The sequence below is a fragment of the Salvelinus alpinus genome, chromosome 12 (genome assembly GCF_045679555.1).
Source record: "Salvelinus alpinus chromosome 12, SLU_Salpinus.1, whole genome shotgun sequence".
Lineage (NCBI taxonomy): Eukaryota > Metazoa > Chordata > Actinopteri > Salmoniformes > Salmonidae > Salvelinus > Salvelinus alpinus.
The window spans coordinates 14969294-14986779 of NC_092097.1; the positions used below are offsets into that span (position 1 = coordinate 14969294).

A 17486-nucleotide genomic window follows, 5' to 3' on the forward strand; every position below is an offset into this window, starting at 1 on the left:
ACTAACTTGTCGTGTGAATGTGTGGAATATTCCATCTCATGACAACTTAACAGTTGGCTGTGGTATAGTGCAACTAAAGGTTTGAAACCACTGGTGTACCTGTTTCTTAGTGGGTGCGTTAATAGAATGATATTACACATGGTGAGACAAACGTCAAACAAAGATACAAAGAAAAATACTCAAAACAAATATAAATGCAACAGAAAATTATCAACTTCTTGTGTTGTACACATATCCTTTATTTTTTTGACTAGAGAGATACCAGCAGTGACAGTGCAGCAATAGTACTGGACACAAGGAAAAATATATTCATTTACCATTCAAATATTTCAGTTCATCAATTTAAGCACAAAGGTCTTAAAATCCTAAATAAAAATAGCCAAAGTCTCTACAAAAAGAGGGAAAGGATTATATTCTAAGATATACTATAAATCTGACAAATGTACAAAAATGCCACTCAGAAATAACATGAAGATGCAGATGTGGCTGTCTATCTGTCCTTGTTGCAACGGAGATCCGTTGTCAGGGGGTCGTGCTGAATGGTTTGGTGCAGAATGAGAGCAAGTAGACCTGCCCTGTTGGTCATAGCAGACCTCATGTTGCGCTCCTGCTCAAAGAGCTCGTCTAGTTTGTACCACTGTTCACAAATACATTTTGGGAGAAAAGCAAGGTGTAATGATTAATATACTAAAATCATTTTTGAAAACTGTCTTTGAAATCAAATGTTGTTTAAAATTCACTTTCACGATCGTATCAACTACCACTACCAATTAGTGGGGCGGCAGGGTAGCCTAGTGGTTAGAGCGTTGGACTAGTAACCGAAAAGGTTGCAAGTTCAAATCCCCGAGCTGACAAGGTACAAATCTGTCGTTCTGCCCCTGAACAGGCAGTTAACCCACTGTTCCTAGGCCGTCATTGAAAATAAGAATTTGTTCTTAACTGACTTGCCTAGTTAAATAAAGGTAAAATTAAAATTAAATATGTTTGTTATAACCAGGGTCTTAGTCAATTCCAATTCAAGTTAGCTAGAAATCAAAAGATGAACTGGAATTCTGGGATCTTTCTGATTCTAATCTACAGGAATTCTAATGGAATTGACCCCAACCTGGATGAAGTGGCCTAAAATAAGAGATTGATGTGGTGCATTCCACTACTAACCACTCGGACACGCTCCAGGTCCACCTCGGCTCTTCTGAGCTTCTCCCAGTTGTAGTGCTTATTACATTTGCGCTTAGAAACCCTGCAGTATTCTCCCGTCACCTCAAACACATTACGGACCAGAGGACAGCCGCACACCTCATCCCCTGGGACCTACCCACAAAACATGAGAAGGGCAAGAGAAGCCAAGGTACAAATCATAAGTCAAACAGCAGGACAATTAGTGTGCTTTATGACAAAGTTCTTTGGATTTGACTTGCCAATCATCACCGACCTTTGGGTCCCTGGAATGCTCTGGGCACAAGACCTGAAGCCTCTTGCAGTAGGTCTTGCTCTGGGGATTGTACACATCGCAGAACAGTCTTGTTGCTCTGAGAAAACAAAAAGCACATAGAATACCTTGGTGAAACAATATGGAAACAAAGTCCACTTCTAGCAAACCCATTCAAAGTGCTTGACTCTCTTACCCTTCAATCTTAGTTGGGTACATGGAACCAAAAGAAGTCTGGCTCTCATACTGTCAACGCAAAAGAGAGCGAAATACAGAATGTTATCAGTTTATACAGTAAAGAGTACACATTTCCTTGGTCCTTTTGGTAGGAGTGCATATTTGCAACTTATATATTCGTATTGTTAGTACTCTATATTAAGTGTTCATTCTGTACGTTTCATCTTCTCCCCATATAGGATGTTGCAGCAACTGCAAGCAGACACTTATCAGGCAAGTGCACTGCAGTCTGGATGTATACCACAAACTGTCAGAACCAAGATCAGAGAAACTAAACAGGAAGTCTCTGTCTGAAGCCTGTCGCATGTTTCCCAGTCAAAAACGTTAGCGCATATATTATGATGATCACAGACTCACCTTAGCATAACATCTCTCCATGTGTCGCAATGCCACTTTTGGGTTGATAGGGTGACTGCAGGACACACAGAAAATCAGCAGATCTGTTTCTTCATTTTCCCCTTCATTCGCCTGAAACAGGAACCAAAAGATTAACAAAAGAAAGATTTTAACCCAAATGGGAAAAACATATCTCTAGTTGAGGAGCTTCGACCTCACTGGATAAATACTGCAGTGGGCAACAACAAAAATTCTTATACTGAAGGGGCTCACCTCCTCGTCCTGCTGTACCACCTGCTGCTTGGCCTTGGCAATGATGCCCTCCAGCTCGTGGAAGCGTTTCTCCATGTCGGTGAGGCGTATGCGGGCGTTCTGCTGATCCCTCCGGATCCGCTCCAGTTGCTTCTTGCCCTGCTCCTCAGCGACACAGGGGCTCTGCTGCCACTGCTGGATACGCTGAGGGAGAATCTCAAAGATCCGGCTGCACAAACAGAAACAGAAAGTATTTTACAGTTGACACATTTTCTTACTGTTGCATTGGGTCAGTGTTGTAGTTTGTGTTCTTACTTGGCAGCCAGCTTTATGCCACATTCCTCTGAGCAGTATTTGGAGTTGGCTCGTGCTGCCTCCACACAGCTGGGCCCGAGGCACTGCCGCTGCCCTCCATCTCTGGCATCGCCCTTATTGTTGTGCCTAAGTTTGTCCTTGTGCTTCTGCTTCTGTTTGTGCCGCCGTGACTCTTTCTGATGTAAATTCACAAAAACAAATCCCATTGCACACATATTATATTGTCATGTAAAATCATTCCACTTTGATGTATTTTGTCATAACAGTAATATTCCCATGATGCCATAAAAAACAAAAGCTGAAATATTCAAATATTTGGTAGATGTGGACGGCAACAAGTAACAATAATCTTTGTGTGCTAGATCTAAAAATAAAATTAGCTTACTTTCTTGTCAAATTTATTTGCCCGTCTCTTCACATGCTTGACCTTAACAGCTTTCTTTCGCAGGACAGGGCTGAAGGGAGGGCCGTCATCCTCATTACTGAGCCATGACTGGGTTAAACAAAAACAATAGATGAACCCACATTCAAAATACTTAAAAGTGCTGCCCAAGCTAAAGATGATCTGTGTGTATTTTGAATGCATTTCAATTTGTTGTTGTTGTTAGATAAATGAGAAACTAGGCTGAAAATTATATTGTAATACCATGTTTTCGTCGTATCCTGCCGCCTTGTACTTTTCGTAGAGTTCTGCCTCACTATCGTAGTCATCTGAATATCGTCTTCGCCGGTGGTAGGAATTGTCCCTCCTTTCACGCAAATTAAACTCTTCATCCTTTACACGCAACATTTTCTGCAGAGAATAAGAGACATTATGTCACATTGTTTGCAAGACTACAACTGTTTTTTGACCAGGTGAAAATAAGTTAGGAGGAAAAATAAGATTGATGGCATAGTCTCATTAGGAAACTGACCCTGGCTCGGACATCACACTGCCTAAATCGACACTTCTGTCTTATTTTGTTGGGACCACCAAATTTCTTCATATCCTTGCAAAAGTCACATGTGGCACAGTCCTCAGTCCTCAAGCAGGGCTCGCACTCCCCACACATACGAGCGGAGCGCTTAACCTGAGAAACAGAAAAGAGACAAAGATACAAGTGCCTTCAGAAAATATTCATACCCCTTGACTTTTTCCACATTTTGTTGTGTTAGACTGATTTTAAAATTGATTAAGATTTGTGTCACTGGCATACACATAATACCACATAATGTCAAAGTGGAACTTTGTTTTTCTAAATTTTAACAAAATAATAAAAAATGAAAAGCTGAAATGTCTTGAGTCAATAAGTATTCAATCCCTTTGTTAAGGCAACTTCTTATGGCTGAGATCCCGTTAACGGGATCGACTTGACAACAGCCAGTGAAAGTGCAGGGCTCCAAATTCAAACAACATAAATCTCATAATTAAAATTCCTCAAACATACAACTATTTTACACCATTTTAAAGATAAACTTGTTGTAAATCCAGCCAGTGTCCGATTTCAAAAAGGCTTTACGACGAAAGCACACCAAACGATTATGTTAGGTCAGCACCTAGTCACAGAAAAACACAGCCATTTTTCAGCCAAAGAGAGGAGTCACAAAAAGCAGAAAAAGAGATCAAATTAATCACTAACCTTTGATGATCTTTATCAGATGACACTCATAGGACTTCATGTTACACAATACATGTATGTTTTGTTCGATAAAGTTCATATTTATATCCAAAAATCTTAGTTAACATTGGCGCGTTATGTTCAGTAATGTTTTGCCTCCAAAACATCCGGTGATTTTGCAGAGAGCCACATCAATTTACAGAAATACTCATAATAAACATTGATAAAAGATACAAGTATTATACATGGAACTTTAGATAAACTTCTCCTTAATGCAACCGCTGTGTCAGATTTTAAAAAAACTTTACGGAAAAAGCACACCATGCTATAATCTGAGTACAGCGCTCAGAGCCCAAACAAGCCATACAGATATCCTCCATGTTGTGGAGTCAACAGAAGTCAGAAATAGTATTATAAATATTCACTTACCTTTGATGATCTTCATCAGAATGCACTCCCAGGAATCCCAGTTCGACAATAAATGTTTGTTTTGTTCGATAAACGTCCATAATTTATGTCCAAATACCTCCTTTTTGTTTGCGCGTTTAGTTCCAAAATCCAAATTGATGACGCGGAAAGTACGGACGAAAAGTTTAAAAAGTTATATTACAGTCCGTAGAAACATGTCAAACGATGTTTAGAATCAATCTTTAGGATGTTTTTAACATAAATCTTCAATAATGTTTCAACCGGAGAATTCCTTTGTCTTCAGAAATGCGATGGAACGCAGGTCGCTCTCACGGGAGCGCGCGTGGTCAGCTCATGCCAGATACCTGACTCAAAGAGCTCTCCTTCCCTCATTCTTCACAGTAGAAGCATCAAACAAGGTTCTAAAGACTGTTGACATCCAGTGGAAGCCGTAGGAAGTGCAATATGACCCCAAAGACACTGTATATTGGATAGGCAAACCTACAAACCTCAGATTTCCCACTTCCTGGTTGGATTTTTTCTCAGGTTTTTGCCTGCCATATGAGTTATGTTATACTCACAGACATCATTCAAACAGTTTTAGAAACTTCAGAGTGTTTTCTATCCAAATTTACTAATAATATGCATATCTTAGCTTCTGGGACTGAGTAGCAGGCAGTTTACTTTGGGCACCTTATTCATCCAAGCTACTCAATACTGCCCCCAGCCATAAGAAGTTATTAAGGCAATCCTAAATAAGTTCAGGAATAAATATTTGCTTAAAAAGTCACATAAGTTGCATGGACTCACTCTGTGTGCAATAATAGAGTTCAACAATAATAGTGTTATCCCTTTGAGCATGATGAAGTTATTCACTAAACTTTGGACGGTGTATCAATACACCCAGTCACTACAAAGATACAGGCGTCCTTCATAACTTTGTTGCCGGAAAGGAAGGAAACTGCTCAGAGATTTCACCATGAGGCCAATGGTGACTTTAAAACAGTTACAGAGTTTAATGGCTGTGATAGGAGAAACCCGAGGATGGATCAACAACATTGTAGTTACTCCACAATACTAACCTAAATGACAGAGTGAAAAGGAAGCCTGTACAGAATAAAAATATTCCAAAACATGCATCCTGTTTGCAACAAGGCACTAAAGTAATACTGCAAAAAATGTGGCAAAGCTTTTTGTCCTGAATACAAAGTGTTATGTTTGGGGCAAATCCAATCCAATACATTTCTGAGAACCACTCTCCATATTTTGAAGAATAGTGGTGGCTGCATCATGTTATGGGTAAGCTTGTTATCATTAAGGACTGGGGAGTTTTTCAGGATAGAAAATAAATGGAATGGAGCTAAGCACAATAAAAATCCTAGAGGAAAACCTGGTTGTCTCCTTTCCATCAGACACTAGGAGAGGAATTCACCTTTCAGCAGGGCAATTACCCAAAACACAATGCCAAATCTACACTGGAGTTGCTTACAAAGAAGACAGTGAATGTTCCTGAGTAGCTGAGTTACAGTTACAGACTTAAATCTACTTGAAAATCTATGGCAATACCTGAAAATGTTGGTCTAGCAATGATCAACAACCAACTTGACAGAGCTTGATTTTATTTTTTTAAGAATAATGGGGAAATGCTGCACAATCCAGCTGTGGAAAGCTATTAGAGACTTACCCAGAAAGACTCACAGCTATAATCACTGCCAAAGGAGTGTGAAAACGTATGTAAATTAGATATCTGTATTTAATTTTCAATAAATGTGCGCAAATGTCTAAAAACGTGTTTTCACTTTGTCATTATGGGATATTGTGTGTAGATGGGTGAGAGAAACATTTTATTTGATCCATTTTGAATTCGGGCTGTAACACAACATAATGTGGAATAAGTCAAGGGGTATGAATACTTTCTGAAAGCACTGTATGTTTGCCAACAGAGTAGCTCCAAAGATACATTGAAAGAAAGTGGGGACATAACGTTTAGATGTAAAATAACTAACATTTGATCCACGGCGCTTTTCAGATGTATAATCTGGAGTGCTGTTCTGTCTTTCAAAATTTCTCTCTGGCTCTCTCTGGCTCTCTGCCTCCTTTTCACGGCTCTTCTTTGGACGGTATTTTATCTCCAACGATGGGTTGTCGTCTAATCAAAAGCAACAGACATTGTGTGAGGTTAGAAAGCACATGTGAGTACCCAATGTGAATGATAGTGAATGGTAAACCATTAAAACCTCACCTTGGCATCGCAGGCAGTACCACTGCCTGATAGCTTTGGCCATCTTCTCTGTGAGATTGATGCAGTTACCATGAAACCACTCATTGCAATTGTCACAACCACTACAAGAAAAACAGATGTGAGCCCTATGAAACCAAGGTTAATGCTTCAAAGTCATTTAATGTTTACTTGTATGATCATCTGATTAAACTCACATCATGAAGCAATTGATGTCAGGTTTTCGACAAATGCAGTACACCGGTGCCTTCTCCCCCTCCATACTGCTCACAAGCCCCGGTGCAGGCTCGAAGTCTGACACTTCACTGTCCTGGAAGAGATAAACATCAGAAGATCATAATTATCTCGCCAATCAGATCAAACCTCCAGTGGCATAGCTAAACTAGCCCATTCAATAGACGGTAATAATTAAAGAAATGAGAGCAAGGAACTCAGAGATAGCCTATGGCCAATTCAGCAGTAGGGCCTATACCTTACATCAACTACTTGAAATACATGGACTTAAAGTCAAAAAAATAAAAACAGTAGAAAATATCCGGGTGAAAATGTGTGTTCCTTCAATTACATTAATCTCTCTACTACGCCTGTCTGCCTCTCTTTCAATCTGTCTTGATTTGAGCTATTGCTAGTGAAGTGCAACGCATCAAATTATCACTGGGTCGGGCCTGTTGCTAGCTAGCTGAATGGCAACATTGTATTAACTAGCCTATTCAGGGCCCTCAGAGTTTGATGTGCCAGTGAGCTCGGGACAGCCACTGGATATGTGGGATCATCAGATCATGATATTTTTCTCTTTCACACCGAGGCTTGTTGATTTATCGAGGCCGGCAGTGTTGGAAAGATTTTTCAAATACTGAGGAACTATCATTCTCAATGGATGTTAAAAAACAGACTTTATTTACTTGTGTGAGGTGAAGAGAAAATGACTGAGAAGCTCAATTTATTAGTGGTGTATGTGGGGATTTTAAGACAGACATTGACAATGTCACTTTCCTACATATGCATGCATTCTGAAGAGACGCACCATGTCTTTGCCACACACCCCTCCATCTTCTTGATGCAATATTTTAAATGACACTCAAGACACATCTTCACACACATACTGAACAAAAATATAAATGCAACATGTAAAGTGTTGGTCCCATTTTTCATTAGCTGAAATAAAATATCCCAGAAATTTTCCTGACGCACAATAAGCTTACTTCTCTCAAATTCTGTGCACAAATTTGTTTACAAACCTTAGTGAGAGTTTCTCATTTGCCAAGATAATCCATCCACCTGACAGATGTGGCATATCAAGTGTGCTGGGGACAATAAAAGGTTGCTCTAAAATGTGCAGTTTTGTCAAACACAATGCCACAGATGCCAAAAGTTTTGAGGGAGCATGCAATTGGCATGCTGACTGCAGGAATGTCCACCAGAATTGTTGCCAGAACATTTAATGTTCATTGCTCTCCATAATCTGCCTCAAACGTCGTTTTAGAGAATTCGTCAGTACGTCCAACCAGCTTCACAACCGCAGACCACGTGTAACCACGCCAGCCCAGGACCTCCACATCCGGCTTCTTAACCTGCAGGATCATCTGAGACCAGCCACCCAGACTGCTGATGAAACAGAGGAGTGTTTCAGTGTGTTAAAAAGCCCCTTTGTGGGGAAAAACTGAATTCTGATTGGCTAGGCCTGGCTCCCCCATGGGTGGGCCAATGCCCACCTATGGCTATGCCCCTGTCCAGTCATGTGGAATCCATAGATTAGGGCCTAATTTATTTATTTCAAATGACTGATTTCCTTATATGAACTGTAACTCTGTAAAATCGTTGAAATTGTTGCATGTTGCATTTATATTTTTGTCCAGTATATTTTAGACGCTTTTCACTGACAGCCGCAACTCAATCAGCTAGACCTATTGCCACGGGCACTACCCAAATTGCGGCCTTCCCAAATAGGCATAGGCCTACACATTTGTGATTTGAAACAACCCACAGCTATTTATTTTTTTAAGAAGCGAATGATCCTGGAGCATGCAATTGGCATGCTGACTGCAGGATTGTCCACCAGAGCTGTTGCCAGGGAATTTAATGTTCATTTCTCTACCATAAGCCGCCGCCTGTCATTTTAGAGAATTTGGCAGTAATTCCAACTTGCCTTACAACCACAGACCACGTGTATGGTGTCGTGTGGGCCTGCTGTTTTCTTATGTCAACGTTTGAACAAAGTGCCCCATGGTGGTGGTGGGGTTATGGTATGGGCAGGTATAAGGTACGTACAACAAACACAATTGCATTTTATTGATTGTATTATGAATGCACTGAGATACCGTGATGAGACCCTCAGGCTCATTGTTGTACCATTAATCTGCCGCCATCACCTCCTGTTCCAGCATGATAATGCACGGCCCAATGTCGCAAGGATCTGTACACACTTCCTGGAAGCTGAAAATGTCCCAGTTCTTCCATGGCCTGCATACTCACCAGACATGTCACCCATTGAGCATGTTTGGGATGCTCTGGATTGACATGTATGACAGCGTATTCCACTTAGCACAGCCATTGAAGAGTGGGACAACATTCCACAGGCCACAATCAACAGCCAGATAAACTCTATGTGAAGGAGATGTTGTGTTACATGAGACAAATGATGGGCACACCAGATACTTACTGGTTTTATGATCCACGCCCTTTAAAAAAAAAAGCTATCTGTAATCCCAGTCATGTGAAATCCATAGATTAGGGCCTAATGAATGTATTTCAATTTACTGATTTCCTTATGTGAACTAACTCAGTAAAATCTTTGAAATTGTTGCATGTTGCATTTATATTTTTGTTTAGTATACAGTGCCTTCGGAAAGTGTTCAGACCCCTTGACTTTTTCCAAAGTTTGTTACGTTATAGCCTCATTCTAAAATGGATTAAATAAATCATAAATCCTCAGCAATCTACACACCCAACCCCATAATGGCAAAGCGAAAACAGGTTTAGAAATTTTAGCACATTTTATTTAAAAAAATGAAGTGATACCTTATTTACATAACTAGTCAGACCCTTTGTTATGAGACTCGAATTTGAGCTCAGGTGCATCCTGTTTCCGTTTATAATCTTTGATTTTTCTACAACTTGATTGGAGTCCACCTTTGGTAAATTTAATTGATTGGACATGATTTGGAAAGGCACACAACTGTCTATAAAAAGGTAAAACATTTGACAGTGCACGTCACAGCAAAAAACAAGCCATGAGGTCGAAGGAAATGTCGGTAGAGCTCCGAGACAGGATTGTGTCGATGCACAGATCTGGGGAAAGGTACCAAAACATTTCTGCAGCATTGAAGGTCCCCAAGAACACAGTGGCCGCCATCATTCTTAAATGGAAGAAGTTTGACCGACCTCTAGAGTTCCTCTGTGGAGATGGAAGAACCTTGCAGAAGCACAACATTCTCTGCAGCACTCCACCAGTCGGGCCTTTATGGTAGAGTGGCCAGACGGAAGCCACTCCTCAGTAAAAGGCACATGACAGCCCGTTTGGAGTTTGCCCAAAGGTACCTACAGACTCTCAGACCATGAGAAACAAGATTCTCTGGTCTGGTGAAACCAAGATTGAACTCTTTGGCCTGAATGCCAAGTGTCATGTCTGGAAGAAACCAGGCACCATCCCTATGGTGAAGCATGGTGGTGGTGGCAGCATCATGCTGTGGGGATGTTTTTCAGCGGCAGAGACTGGGAGACTAGTCAGGATCGAGGCAAAGATGAACAGAGCAAAGTACAGAAATCCTTGATTTAAAACCTGTTCCAGAGTGCTCAGGACCTCAGACTGGGGGCAAAGGTTCACCTTTCAACAGGACCATGACCCTAAGCACACAACCAAGACAACGCAGGAATGGCTTCGGGACAAGTCTCTGAATGTCCTTGAGTGGCCCAGCCAGAGCCCGGACTTGAACCCAATCGAAACATCTCTGGAGAGACCATATCTGATGCCGTCTGGCCAGAAATTGTATTACATATCACACTCTTTTCATCCAGACAGCATCAGATACATGGTGTACACATGCAGAGATTATTTAACTGAAATTAATACGTCTTTCTGTCGGTGTGCATCTCGGTCAAACAATTTATACATTTTATTTCTATGGGCAAGGAGATACGATAGGGCAGGCCCCTAAAGGCTGCCCATAATGTCGACCCTGGGCATTCATAAAAGGGAGTGTATAATTGCGCCGGAGGGGATGGCTGCTGTTTTACAGGCTCCTAACCAATTGTGCTATTCTGTGTGTTTTTGCGTTGTTTGTAACTTTTTTTGTACATAATGTACTTCAGGACATCATAACAGGGATTATTCACATCGGGCTGGACAAAGATTCTTTCTTCAAAGAATCGGAGGTGAAAGATTTATGGCTCCTCCCGGCCCAAATCCCCGTCATTCGCATGAAGAGGACCCTTTGCCTTTGACAGCTTTGCACATTCTTGGCATTCTCTCAACCAGCTTTATGTAATGCATTTCAATTAACAGGTGTGCCTTGTTAAAAGTTAATTTCCTTCTTAATGCGTTTGAGCCAATCAGTTGTGTTATGACAAGGTAGGGGTGGAATACAGAAGATAGCCCTATTTGGTAAAAGACCAAGTCCATATTATGGCAAGAACAGGTCAAATAAGCAAAGAGAAACGACAGTCCATTACTTTAAGACATGAAGGTCAGTCAATCCGGAAAATTTCAAGAACTTTAAGTTTCTGCAAGTGCAGTCGCAAAAACCATCAAGTGCTATGATGAAAATGGCTCATGAGAACCACCACAGGAAAGGAAGACCCAGAATAACTGCACCTCAGATTGCAGCCCAAATGTTTCACAGAGACACATCTCAACATCAACTGTTCAGAGGAGACTGCGTGAATCAGGCCTTTGTGGTCGAATTGCTGCAAAGAAACTACTACTAAAGGGCACCATTAAGAAGAGACTTGCTTGGGGCAAGAAACATGAGCAATGGACATTAGACCGGTGGAATTCTGTGCTTTGGTCTGATGAGTCCAAATTGGAGGTTTATGGTTCCAACCGCCGTGTCTTTGTGAGACGCAGAGTAGGTGAACGGATGATCTCCGCATGTGTAGTTCCCACCGTGAAGCATGGAGGAGGTTGTTTGATTGTGTAGGGGTGCTTTTGCTGGTGACACTGTCTGTGATTTATTTAGAATTCAAGGCACACTTAACCAGCATGGCTACCACAGCATTCTGCAGCGATACACCATCCCATCTGGTTTGGGCTTAGTGGCACTATCATTTATTTTTCCACCTGCAACTGGAAACAGACACCCGTGCCTTCCAAATTGAGAATTAAGAAAGTTTCGGCAAGTAAAGGTTGGTTGAAAATAAATGTACAATGCTTTCAATAGCCCATCGGTTCGACCTCCAGAACAAGCTAGTTTAGCTATAGTTCTCGTACTCAAGGGGGGTATACCCAGCTGATCGTATGGACCACAGCTGGCTCCATGTGAACTACAATTCGGACGTACTATTTAATCCCAACGCTCTGTCTAAACGCAAATACACCTCACTTGCAATACAGCTTTGTAAACCTTTGGAACTTAACTTTTTCATAAAAAACGAGAAATCTTCTTTCAGATACAAAATATACACTTACTGTGGGCAGTTTAGCAAAGTTGCACCCGGCTGTTTCACACACCGCCTCGGCTACTACGCATCCTCTCACCTTGCGCTCGCATTTCCATTGGACTATTCCATTCCACATTTACGGTGTTTCTCAAAATACAGCCGGGTGCAACTTTCCTAAACTGCTTACAGTAAGTGTATCTTTTGCTGGTGGACAAAAACCGCTGTTTGAAGCTGGTGGTCCAAAACCGACAGTAACTTTTTAGCTTTGGTCCATCAGCTTCAAACAGCTTTAAAAATATATATTTGTTATATATTTCACAGCGATTTAGATGGTACAATGATTCCCTACACCACGTGTCAAACTTATTCCATAGAGGGCCGAGTGTTCCGAGTTTTCACTCCTCCCTTGTACTTGATTGATCAATTAAGGTCACTAATTAGTAAAGAACTCCCCTCACATAGTTGTCATAGGCTAATGTGATTAGCATGAGGTTGTAAGTAACAAGACAATTTCCCAGGACATAGACATATCTGATGTGGGCAGAAAGCTTAAATTCTTGTTAATCTAACTGCACTGTCCAATTTACAGTAGCTATTACAGTGAAATAATACCATGCTATTGTTTGAAGAGAGTGCACAGTTATGAACTTGAAAATGTATTAATAAACCAATTAGGCACATTTGGGCAGTCTTGATACAACATTTTGAACAGAAGTGGTTCATTGAATCAGTCTAAAACTTTGCACATACACTGCTGCCACCTAGTGGCCAGAATCTAAATTGCACCTAAACTGGAATATTACATTTTGGCCTTTCTCTTGCATTTCAAAGTTGATGGTACAAAAACAAGAGAAAAAAAACTCATGTTTTTCTTTGTTTTATCTTTTCCAGATCTAATGTGTTATATGCTCCTACATTCATTTCACATTTCCACAAACTTCAGTGTTAACTTTCAAATGGTATCAAGAATATGCATATCCTTGCTACAGGCAGTTAGATTTGGGTATGTCATTTTTGGCGAAAATTGAAAAAAAGGGTCCGATCCTTAGGTTAACCGCCAATTGATCACAGTGTATTAATGTGTCCATAACTAGGCTGGTGCTCTCGCCATAGTTGAATTCCAACTTTTAGCAAGATACTGGGGCAAAGTTTAAAGCCATTAAATTCACCCACATTTGGCTCCATGTACACTACAATTACGACACTTTTACTTATTTATTTTTAATTGGTCCGTGGGCCATTTGCTCATCCCTGGATTAGACCAAGCCTCTGGGCTCTTAACAAAACACCCCGGGTCAGAATATACTATCGTTGGGTAGGGCAAAGCTATCTATACCGCTGGAGTTTCGATCTGATCGGCTAATCTTTTTTTCTTTTTTTTAACAACTACCCTGATTGCACACACAACATAAACATTTTAAATTGTGTCATATCTACTATTTTACTTACTCTCTACATCGAGTCGTACTAGTCTGCGCAATGAGACATTTGTTTACAAACGAATTCTGCCGCGTTCCAGATGGCAAGTTCGCTAGTAATATGGCTCTTGATAATACCACAGACGAAAAATGAAGCGAGACAACACACTCGCTGTTTTTTTCTGGTTCATTGCATTGGTGCCTAGGGGAGACACACCCAGTTAAGTAGACCGGAACTTACCTTTTTCAATGGTAAACGGCCAGGGTGAACTATATTCCTTTATCCACCATCTTTGCTTAATACCCAAAATTACTGGCTAGCTAACTACCTACCTTAGCCAGGCACTAGCACGAATCTACCTCAATGCTAGGCAACTAACCGTGAAATTCACATAAAATAAAACGCCTCTCTTTATTAATTTAGCTAACCAACATTACCATTTGCGATGTCTTTGCAATCCTCGATCAAATTTCAACGATAGTAAACAACTGCTCAGTGTCAAAATCTGGTTCGACGACGCCGGAAATCATCGGCTGAACTCGGATAGATTCGGCATATAGCTGGCCAACCATTGGTTGGGTCTTCTTCTTCTATGATGCCATGGCGGTGGCGGTCCGCAAACAAACGTGTAATGTGCTGGAGTGTGCAATCAATCATGGCTTGCCTAATTCTGTACTACTAAGAAAAGAAAATGTAAAAACCAGATAAATCCCTACTAATGTATACCCCCCAAACAAAAAACCTCCCAAGCCCCCCAACCATTAGACCTGATATCATGATGAAACAATCCCCCCTAAGGATTATTCAGCATGTCAACAACCATTTCGGCAGTAGCATCTGTTACCCTGAATAACTATTTTGCCTTATCCACAATAACCTCCAATTTCTGCTCTCCGCAACCTGAGGCGTGTTGATAAAATGAAATGAAAGCTATGAACTTTATTTCACTATCAAAGTGTCCTTTGACACAGCACATTCATGAGCACAAGATTTCTGAACAGGTCTCGAAACCATGCCAGGACCAGCAGAAGCACCAGCTACCACATTAGGTCCACTTAGTACAGGAGCAGCCATGGAAGCTCCATCAGCCTGCACTGTAGTTCCACCAATCTGTCTTACAGCCTTTGCATATGATACATCATGACTGATTCTATATCGCTGAGCCTCTCTAGATTCTCTCTGCACCTGACATCAACCAAATTCTGCACTATGTCTCCCCCCCCCCCCCCCCCCACACACACACAATTACAACACTTGACCTTCACATTGCTCCCACATTCACCATAATCATACTCCCCTCCACTCTTGGCACAAGTCTTTCCTTTACACTGAACATGTCACATTCTTTGGCATTTAAAACACTGCAATGGGGACGGGACAAATTCTCTGATATTGAAACTAAGGAATCCAATTTGTACTTTTTCCCAGGCAAAACCTTATCAAACCTCAGCAGCACTGATAAGCTTTCCCTTTTTTGACCCTCTTTCCTACTGATCAACCTTTTGGCCTCAATCACTCTGCTTCCCTTCATATTTTCTTTAAAATCAACTGTGGACATTGATATTGGGACCCCAGTGATGACTCCCCTCAATCTAGCATAAGCACCAGGGACATGGCTTTTAATCTTCTTCCCATGAAGCTTTTCTATTTGCAGAATCTTCCCTTGCTGAGCCTGACTACCACAAAATATTAACAATCTACCATGTCCAATGAACCGGGCTAGTTTGACTTCACCTCTCTTTCTCTATGGCATTGGTTAGTCGGATAGGGTGTAAATGAGGCCCTGTGGTCTCAAACACCATCACCACTCTCCACTCCGGCACATTATTACTCTTGCTTCCTACCTTGGTCCTCTTTATGCTTTCTTTACTAGACACTCCACTGCTTTCTGTATCATGATCTCTTTTCTACGTATGTCTTTCCACTACCGACCATTCCGGTCCTCAACCCTCATCCTCCCACTCCATACCATCAGAACTGACACCCATATTGTTCACAATCCAGCACAGCTCTTTCTTCTCCAACCTTTTCTCCATTTCCTCCATTTTGTCCACACTACTCGCCTCCATTTTCAACCAACTTCATCAAACCAACAATCACGCTTCCTTTTTTCCTCCAGCCATTAGTTGGTTCTTCTTCTTCTTTGAGGTCTATTGGCAGACTACAACCGATACGGTCTATTGCCGGCACCTACTGTATGGTGTAGTAAACTATAGAAAACAATTATTTGCACGAAAGGTCAGGGGGGGGGGGGGGGGGGGTGGAGACATCATGCAAAATAGAAAAATAGACACATTAAAAAAATCATCCCACTCCTTCAGTCACAGTCCAACTCGAATCACATCCCAACAGGCTCAGGGGCTTGTGAGAGTGGAACATTCTTCAACAGGATTCCTAGCAATGCCTCAGTTTGTAAAACATTTAGTCCTAAAAAACGTTCAGCTGATACCAATTTTCTCGGATTTCTTCTCTGTTTACGCTGATCATTTTATGACCATTGCAATAAATGACACAAAGTCCACCTTTTTAACATGGATTATATTAGCATCCTTCAGATGCCTAGAAACATTCACTGGTGCAGGCTCTACTACCATTGCATCATCAACATTACTCACTCTTTCGACTCTTTTCTTCGCTTCCAGATAGGAGACACGCTGGCCAGCCCTTACTCTTGTCACATCTTTCTACTTCAGCCTAACAGGGCAATCAGGAAATTCGGGTGCATGTTCGTCACCACAATTGCAACACACAGTATAACCTCCGCTGGCACTCAATACTCTTCCCGTATGCATGCACTTGCCACATTACCAAATCTTTTGCACTTATGACACTGAGAGGGTTTATGCACAAAAGTTAAAAAGCCACCGAACACACCGACTAGCACATGTGCTTTTCTGTTGCTCATTAGAAAAACGAAATTTCAGTCTTGGATGTGTGTTTCCTGACCGATTCTGCATTTGGTTAATGATGTTTGTTCCCCATGAGACACTAGATGCGGAAGCCTATTTCCCTTCTTTAAAATCCCTATAATTAATCAAGGTAACTCAAGAAATCTGTAATTAATGTTGAAGTTTTTGCCATGTTTTAGTTGCACAATTTTACATCTAAGGTGTTTGGTGCAGTATTTCTCAAGTAAAAAAAATATGCAACGTGTTGTCTTAAGTAAACAAAGTCAGAGCTTCTGGGCAGGTCTGTCTCACTGTCTATGCATAGAGAGCAATCAGCGCAGCTGTTCACCTCATGTTGGTGGGCAAATGGACATCGTCAAGTCAAAACCAAACCTTCATTTACCCGTTGTGACACACGGATGTTCCAAACATCGTTTTAGACGATACTGACTTTATAAAAAAACACGTTGTAGTAAATTTTGACACTAGAATAACTGTTTCTGATTTATATTGATGCCACATAGGCCGTTTTCAAAGGGATTCGTTGCTTTTTAAAGGCAGTCACTCTTTAAGGGTATCTCATAACCCCTATTTTTAAATGAGATGGGAGACTCTTCATCAAAGAACAAAAGTATGGATGAAGTGAATTTGTTCAATCCATCCACCATATGGGTGAAATGACGGGTCACCTACTTCCTCATGTATTTAATCTGCATGCACTTCATGCGCTAACCCCCTTGATAGGCACTCTGCTCCCAGATAACACTGGT

General features: G+C 41.1%; 1 protein-coding gene across 9 annotated transcripts; it reads right to left on the minus strand.

The window, feature by feature from the left end:
• Window positions 1-207: 207 nt before the first annotated feature.
• LOC139536547 (CXXC-type zinc finger protein 1-like) lies at window positions 208-16510 on the minus strand. Of its 9 annotated transcripts, none has more exons than XM_071337151.1 (14): window positions 16444-16510; window positions 7012-7124; window positions 6818-6918; window positions 6582-6724; window positions 3484-3639; window positions 3216-3362; window positions 2955-3062; window positions 2570-2745; window positions 2276-2483; window positions 2024-2134; window positions 1626-1675; window positions 1433-1529; window positions 1159-1311; window positions 208-637 (listed from the first exon to the last, which is right to left on the minus strand). In XM_071337151.1, the coding sequence occupies exons 2-14, from the start codon at window positions 7074-7076 to the stop codon at window positions 491-493; spliced, it is 1662 nt and encodes a 553-aa protein (XP_071193252.1). In that variant the 5' UTR covers window positions 7077-7124; window positions 16444-16510; the 3' UTR covers window positions 208-490. The 9 variants fall into 9 exon arrangements, 8 of the variants coding, with proteins under 8 accessions (XP_071193252.1, XP_071193247.1, XP_071193245.1 ...); XM_071337146.1 differs by lacking the exon at window positions 16444-16510 and adding an exon at window positions 14266-14385; XM_071337144.1 differs by lacking the exon at window positions 16444-16510 and adding an exon at window positions 14266-14385 and having other exon boundaries at window positions 6818-6942.
• Between the last annotated feature and the right edge of the window lie 976 nt (window positions 16511-17486).